At 36.5% G+C, this 8,328-nt stretch overlaps 1 protein-coding gene across 2 annotated transcripts in view; it reads right to left on the bottom strand.

Annotated features, from left to right (window-relative positions):
- nprl3 (NPR3-like, GATOR1 complex subunit) overlaps positions 1–5,970 on the bottom strand; it is a 15,135-nt gene extending 9,165 nt beyond the window's left edge. Inside the window, exons 1-4 of one of the 2 annotated variants that reach the window (XM_031862214.1) lie at positions 5,573–5,970; positions 4,734–4,803; positions 2,638–2,676; positions 1,757–1,889 (exon numbers count right to left, since the gene is read on the bottom strand). In XM_031862214.1, coding sequence (XP_031718074.1) covers positions 1,757–1,889; positions 2,638–2,676; positions 4,734–4,803; positions 5,573–5,765 — 435 coding nt within the window. In that variant the 5' untranslated portion in view covers positions 5,766–5,970. The remainder of the gene's footprint in view (positions 1–1,756; positions 1,890–2,637; positions 2,677–4,733; positions 4,804–5,572) is intronic. The other variant, XM_031862215.1, reaches the window with a different exon arrangement.
- Positions 5,971–8,328: the final 2,358 nt, after the last annotated feature.

Below are 8,328 nucleotides of genomic sequence, written 5' to 3'. Positions count from 1 at the left end.
TATATATATATATATTAGTGCTGGGCAACGATTAAAATATTTAATCGCGATTAATCTCATGGATTTTTTGCGATTAATCGCGATTAATCGCATTGTTATGGCAAAGTTCAATAATGAATTCAAAAGTACTGTATTGCGCACTTTTATTTTAAAAGTACTGCCAGATGAACAAAAGGGCAATAACATTTGGTTCACGAGATGCAGGTAGCATGTTTTATACTTAATGTGAATATAATTCATACTTTGTTGGCATCTTATTCTGAAAACCAGATGTTCGTCTGAAGAAACTGGATGTTGTCTCACATTAATCTTTCCGCTAACTTTCAAAGTCCTTCGCTCGCTCCCGATCTGTGCCATTTAAATGCGTTTACCGTAAATTTCAGCATATAGGTGCACTAAAATTACTGACTATAGGATGTTTGCTGGCTTTTATCCCACTGTTCTTGTCATCCTCTTGTTGTTATGTATAGTCTCTTGTCTTTCAATTAAAAAAAAAAAAGAAAATTATAATAAATTTAAAAAATGAGTTAACGCGCGATAAAATAATTGTCGCCGTTAATTAATGAATGCGTTAACATGAAATTAACGCGTTAACTTGCCCAGCACTAATATATATATATATATTCAAGAAGCCTAGTAGTAGTAACAATGTATCTGTGTAGTAAACAACTGTCAAATCAAATAAAGAAAGTACACATCAATTATATTTTAACAAATTATTATTCTCAGTTTTCAAATTTAACTGGATGGATTATAAATAATATATAGAAATACATAAATAAATGTTCTTCTCATTTCAAGTAAAATAAGAGCTGGAGTAAAGAATAACTGACATAACAGAAAGCTTTTCAAAAATGTGCATCTTAAAATAAAGCAATTCATTTTAGAAAAATGAATTTCACTGAATTGTCCTGCAGCTTTAAATTCAGTTCATTCAGGTGTGAAGTGATGTCAATAAAAAAGCCACGATATTATATTTTACTCGTCTTCTAACAAGAGAAATCAGTGAGCATGGACTTTATGTGTGGTTATTAAACCACTTGTTTCAGCTCTATTCTCTCTGTTGACATCCTTGTTGGACAGTGAACTCATGTGTTAGGTTTCTGATCATATTGGGCTCTGAGGTTTATTTTCTGTCTTCATTTCAGATGTGAGTGGGTACGTTTGTTCAAAAGAGTTGTGCTTTGTCTCGTAGTGCGCTTCATTTACCACTTTTATCAATAGTTACGGTTTCTGAACATATGATACTGGTTTTAACTGCCTGTGGGAAGAATCAACATATAAGAGTCTGTTCATTCATGCTTATAAATTCTATTCGCTCTGAACGCGTTTCTCTTTTTGGACAACGTCATGTGAGATAACTTCTCTGATTAGAGGGTCATGGTGAAACAGGGAAATGGTCTTAAGGACTCATCGAAGCCAGATGGCAGGAAACATCAACATTACAATATTTATAGAACTCCAGATGGCACTTTTAAATTGACATCATAAATCACTGGTGTCGAATAGTTCATAATAACAGCTACAATACAAATAGCCGTAGCTACTAATGGAAACTCTTAAAAGTAGTGATTCTACAGACAACATAGCACATGTTTTGTTGTGGTCCTAAACTGTGTATTCACAACCACTTTATCTTCCATATGATGTGATTTATTTGACGGTAACTCGCCGGACGAAAATTGCACAACATCTTGTTTTATACTTGAACTTTGTGGCTTTACATGTTTTCAGTGGGACCCATTTTGTTCCTTACCTGAATGATGGGAGGATGCTGAAGGAGAGTCGGATGACCCACAAATCGAACATTGTCTATCTTCAGTTCAAACTTTTTCCCACACATATCAGATTTGGTGGCCAGAATGGTGGCGAGGATGATGTCAGAGAACCTTAAAGAAGGAGAAACATCCTCAATAAGAAACATGAGCAGGGTGTGATGGGAGGTTACAGCACAGCAACAGCTGCGAGAACGTTTAAATTAGCTGTTCGTTTACATTTTTCACATTCCTGTCTATAAGAGGGGTTGCGTTAATCAAATGCATCTGCCTGTAATGTAATTCAACAATGACAGCATAAATAAAAAAGCTTGTGTGGCTACTGGAGAGGAGGAAAGAGGAAGAGGCCTCCTTGCAGAAACAGTGAAGTCGCTGTATGAATGAAAAATGTGAAAGACACATGCTGGTTTGACTTAAGTAACTCATGCTGCAATCAAAGGGATACAAATCAAAGCGTTAACTTTCAGAAACAAATTAAACACACTATAGACTTACCTCACAGCACAATTTGAAAAACATATGATGTATCTGCTTTATTGTGGTTTGCATTTGATTTATATTTTGTTTTGTAATGCTGAGTCTACATGCTTGAGGTAATATAATCAATGTGAATTAATTATTAATTATAGTTTAACTGTTCGATTTTGTTTTTTTTCAAAAAGGCATACAGTACAGACGAAAGCAAAACTGCAGTCCCGAATTGACCAAAGCACCGATTCACTGGATCTGCTAATGATAAATGATTTGACTGAGATTGGGGTTGGGGATCCATAAAGGACACAAAATAGGAAAGAAGGGGATTAAAAAAAAGACAGGGGTGATCTAAGCGAAGGAAAGGTGGTTTAGAATGATTTGGTCTTACCCTGCTACCAACTGTTCGTCAGTTAGTGGAGATTGTTCTCTGAAATGGGAATTGGGCCATAAAAAAGAAGAAAAAAGCAAACAAAAGGGAAAATGCAACACACAGTTGGCCTGAATGCATAAAATGGACATCAACACAACCCCAACAAACGTGATACTGTGATGTGAGAATGCTGGTCTGCAGGTTGATTCAAGCTAATTACCAGTTTACCCTGACTGAGTTTTAACGTTTATTTACGTTGAAAAATATCAGCTAATATAGATATGGGATCTTAAAAGCCAGCATCATAAAGGCAACTAAAAATGTTAACATTACTAAAAAAAATACTGTGAAACTAATATATGCAGGAGAAACCAGCCACTTAAATACTGCAAACCACTTTCTACTGGTCTGTATAAAGCTGTTAGTCCAAGGCCTCGACATGTATATAGTATACTTAACCCTGGCTCGAGGTTTCAGATAGAATTGATTTTAAAATCCTTTATCTATTATCTGTTGTGCCCTTCTCAGTTCTATATTTCAGTGTAACCTCTCTATAAGGTCCTTTTCAAGAAGCTGTAAAACTGTAGTGAAGTCTGTTTGCAGTGGAGACAGAAGCAAAAAAAAAAGTGAGCAAAAAAAATGTTCCTAGTGCCAGTTTTGTCTCATTATGCCGAGTGAGCTGAATTGATAACAATACTTTAAATGATCTGCTCCCTACAGCCCTGTGACCAAAGTCATTTCAGCCAACCAATGACTGACCAGCATTACCATCCATAAAGTGGAAGCAGGATGAAAACTAAATACTGGGACTCAAAGGTTCTTCGTCTGATATTTTCATATTGTTTTCCAGAAACAGATATCAACATCTTTGACATCGTCTCCAAACAGGGAGGAGTTTAAATTCTGATCATATTTCATATTTCTGATCATATTTCATCAAACTTCTGCCTGAGTTAGTAAATAAATATCACAATATTTTTGACTAAATACTCTGGTATCGATGTTGTGTCAATATTCCAGGTGGTTTCAGAAGATATTTACACAATGAGATTCTTGATAATCATCAGTAATGTGGATATAACGACTAAGTAGGTAAAGACAAATAATAAAAGTAGAAGTAATTTTACATTTTATTGTAATGTGGCCTTTAAACCAGAAAATGACAACACTTATGCCATATTACGATATTATTCAAGACAATATCTAGTCTCATAACACGATATTGATTATAATATTGATATATTGTCCAGCACCGCCGTTCATTATGAAGAGCCCAGAGGAAAAACTCACTTCATCTGCATTTGTATTTCTTTGTATCTGTAACTCACAGAGCTAGAGTTCAACACATTGCAAGATATATTTTTTCGGCCTATTTGTGGCTTTGTTAGAGATTTTAAATGTGAAATGTTTGTTCTACTCATTCTCATGTGGCTCACCACCAGCACAGTTTATACCATTTAAACAACAAACACATTTTGGTTGAATGTACTTTAAAGACTTCACACATGGTGTAGTGATGGTGGACTGAACTCAACATTACTCAACTTCATTCGTGTCACATCTACTGCACCCGTGTACACCAGTTTCCCTCTTTCTTCTTGTACTCAGTGGATAGATAAGTCATCCTATTTTATTTTTATGTCACAGCTTTTGTAAAACCATGAAATTATGCAGCACTGTCACCATCTTATTTTTGTATCTATGACCACTTTCTGTTTGTGATCTTACTATGTTCTATGATTGAGAGCTTCTTGTCTCAACATGCCTGTTTAACTTAATTACAACTTCAATTGACATTTAAAGTGACATTTAGACACATGGTGAGGTTACAGCTTTAGGTTTTGAAGTACAACCCTTACAGCCTTTTTTTTAAATATTAACATTGTTAAATAAAGCTCAACCACATGAGTTAAATTAAACATGGTCCAGCTCCTTATTCATCTTGAAAAATAGATGAGGTTTCAAAAAAATAAAATCAGATCCAATGCAAAAGGCAAGACAAACCTTATGAGAGTAGGTGGCTCATGTGGATCTGAGAATGGGCTGTGTCCACCAACAGTCAATTTCCCTCAAATTAATTTAGATTATATATTAAATAAAGAGCCAAAAAATACCTTGAATCACCATCCTGATCTTCAAGACTATCCCCGGCTGTGTTCAGAGCATATGGACTTCGTTGTTTTGCTTGTGGACAGAAATAACAGTATTAGTTAGTTCACATACTTATTGATGCTAATTAGACAAATAAACACAAAATGTTGCTCCCTTTTGAGCCACAAAAGACCTTTGTTAGGTGTTATGTAAACTGTTTCTTTAACTGTATAAAGCCATAGTTTCTCTCTGTTGGTAAGAGTCTATTTGTGATGGTTGTTGCTCTTGGCATGCAATTCTTAACCTTTTTCTTTATGGCATCCAAGTTTCTCTATGTTGCCAAAGAAAAACTAACTTATATGTAGGATGTATTAAGGCAGATATGCTGGTAGTTTGTATTCAGCTAATTGATAACTCGTTTATAGGATGTGGACAAAATAACAAGCACACGAAAAAGGACACAACATTTGAAGCAACGAGCCAAATCACAGCAAACTGTCAGCACAAACAACCACAACAACATATGCAAAACAACAGGAAGCCTGTCTTTTCAGGAAGGGGAACAGTGGACCCAAGTGGGCCTTGTCAACAGAGACTGAAAGAAACGTTGTGTTTGCTTTTAACCTAAAACTGTCGCCCTTCAGATTAGTCACAACCTGATTATTGCCAGCTTTATAGAGGAAACAGATATTGCTGGGCTGTTGTATTATACTGGGGAGTGATTGAAACTGTTGCCCTGTCTCTGTAAATGAGTAATTATGTGAAAGTGAGATCTTGAAGGCACCGAGACATTTAGCGTTTAGGGGTTGAACTGTGACTCTCTGGCTAGTCCTTACTTAGCTAACAGCTAAACTACGCCTACCTGTAAGAGATGACGGGCATTCAGCCACTCTTTGGAAAGGGTATCGAAAGAGCAGTTTGTTCCCTCGGCTGCCAGAGCTAACCAGTATGACGCTAATAGGGCTGGTTTTATCGCCGGTTTTGTACACGCTGTTCTGGGACTGAGTGTACATGGATGTTCGCTCATCTGCTAACCCGGCTAATGGGTTGAACATCGTGTTAGCATTCTAGCTAACTTCACGTTAGCTGCGACACAATAAAGTCGTTCGTTAGCTAACCTACGAACAGTGACCGTTAGCTTGTAGTAGGCGTATTAATGTATGCCAGACACAAACACCGATCGTTTACAGTCTAATTAGAAATAACTTGGAGGCCTGACTGAAGTCCTACCGCACATCCACATCGCACTGCTGCGATTGTTTTGTGTCACCTTGAAAAGTGTTCGGCTAAAACAGAGACTGTTTTAGGATTCCCCCCTCATTCAACAATGGCCAGTGCTTTCCTCCGTCCATCTTGTGGTTGTAATAACTTTGTGTTTAATGATGGAAGATCATATACAACATTACTACAATAGTAAAAAGCAAGTGTTTCCTACTGGGAAACACGGTCCCAAAAAGCGCCATGCAGACTACAAATAGGTCTAAAGCAAAATATCTAGTGTCAAAACATGCAGTATTATGATTTAAAGATATGATTATATCTGACAATATATCCCAGATTGTTATTGTTGTTTTCAAACTGTTTGCCATCCGTGTATTTGGCAGTTTGGGCATAAAAAAGACCCTTCATGATTAAGGTTGATAAATATTTTCCCTGTTGCATCATATCCGCTAGATGGCGCTTTTGGCTAATTTTAGGAGACTCCATGCTGCGTCTGCAAAGATAAGAATGTCTGTCTGTCTGTCCTTCGCATATCTCGACAACCATTCATCCGATCTTCTTCATGCTTGGCGGCTGTTCTGCTGCGACCCAAGTTAGTGCCGTACCCTTGTCGAGTGTGACATTTTTTTGAATGATCTGCAAGCAGCAATACTACAGGCCAAGCATTCGGCCCGGTTTGAGCATGCATGTTTTCTGTCACTGAAACTGTATGTTTTAGAGATGTATTCTTTTGGAAAACTAATTTTACAGTAATTTATTCTAGAAATAATGAATCCAGAACGCAGGAGTCACTATTTTCGAAATTAAATGTTTAATATTTTCCTGGATTCTTTTTTTTAATACAAATCTCAATTGTATGGACTGTGATTGTACAAACGACCAGATTATCAGGGATCAGTGTGTCTCATTATAACAGTTTTTTGTTGCCTGTGTGTGTTGTGTTTTGTCTTAATTTGTATAGATTGTAAATTAGTCAAGGCAAAGAGACCCATAAGGAGAAGAAGATGAATAATAACTATTTTTTTAACTGATGACACACAGAGAGATATATTTAATTTGAGTTTTATTTGGTGCATTTGGCAACATCTTCAAGAAACATGCTGCACATTATTAGAATGTGAACTGCCACTCCAGACCCTCAGGACTTGTTTGCCCATGCAGGGCAGAGGTTTGCATTTGATACTGGAGTGTAGGGCAAATAAAAAAATTCTATCCGAGAATACTTTTTCTTTCACGTCAGATAACTTTAAGAAAAGGCAGACATGAGTGTCAGGAAAAGACAAGTCTGTGGAGAGGTCTTTTTGTGAGACAGTGGCCCCCAAGTAAGATTTATTTTATTGTATTATACTTTGACACTGTCTACATGCTCTTTATTAGTAGTATTTAGTAGTAGTAGTAGTAGTAGTAGTAGTAGTAGTAGTAGTAGTAGTAGTAGTAGTATTAATAATAGTAACTCAACACATTAGAATATATATATTTTTGTTTTCTTTAGGAATTTTTTCTAACATTTTTTTATTTAATATTAACACTTATAATGACAGCTGTGTTACGAAATCTCATCGTTCAGCCAATCACATACCTGCACCCTTCCTACGCTCAATGCTTATTCAACGCTATCAGTGCAGGGATTCGTTTAGAACTTAAGCTACTCATTAAACCGTTACTTGCAAATTACATTGTGGGGATATCAGCAATATTTTGATGAATACATAAAATATAAAGGACATGTTTTCAACTGTTTCATTTAGTACGATGATAGGTTCATAAAGAGCCATAAATATGCCGAGGACAGCAAACCGCGACGCTGATGGTGTGGTGTGGTGAGGGAGCTGTCCGAGGTGCTGGGTGACCGGGAAGAGTTGGCCACTTGACTGACAGATCGGGGCCTGAAAGCGGCGCGAGGCGAAGGAGCTGTCCGAGGGACTTCTGCGGTCCCCACAATAAATACACCTGTTTCTGTTGTTATACATACTCTGTATTATTTCAGTTCTTCCGGTCTTGACTACATCTCCATGCCTATATATGATGTTCTTGTTTTGTTTTGTGTCCAGATGTGAACATCATTTACAACATGATCAAATCAGTGACAAGGGTCAAATTGAGGGCCAGTGGTGGAAGAAGTACTCAGTTATACAAAAGGTCTATAACACAGTGTACAAAAGTACAAAAGTAACCTCGTTCTAAAATTGCATTAATACGTCACTTTAAATGTAGAAGCAGGCAAAGCGGAGATACGTTCAATAACTTATTTTAGTCTAAAATTATACAAGTTATTGTATTTGTTGGTGATATTTTGTATTGTTCATCTTAATCTGTAAAGTAACTAAAGGTATAAAATAAATTTAGTGGCGTAAAAAGTACAACATAACTTACCACTTTAATTGTGTGAAAACCCTT

Source organism: Anarrhichthys ocellatus, unplaced genomic scaffold (assembly GCF_004355925.1).
Source record: "Anarrhichthys ocellatus isolate YVR2014 unplaced genomic scaffold, GSC_Weel_1.0 scaffold26, whole genome shotgun sequence".
Classification (NCBI taxonomy): Eukaryota; Metazoa; Chordata; class Actinopteri; order Perciformes; family Anarhichadidae; genus Anarrhichthys; species Anarrhichthys ocellatus.
The sequence above is the reverse complement of the archived record's forward strand: the minus strand, read 5'-3'. Positions and strand labels throughout refer to the sequence as shown.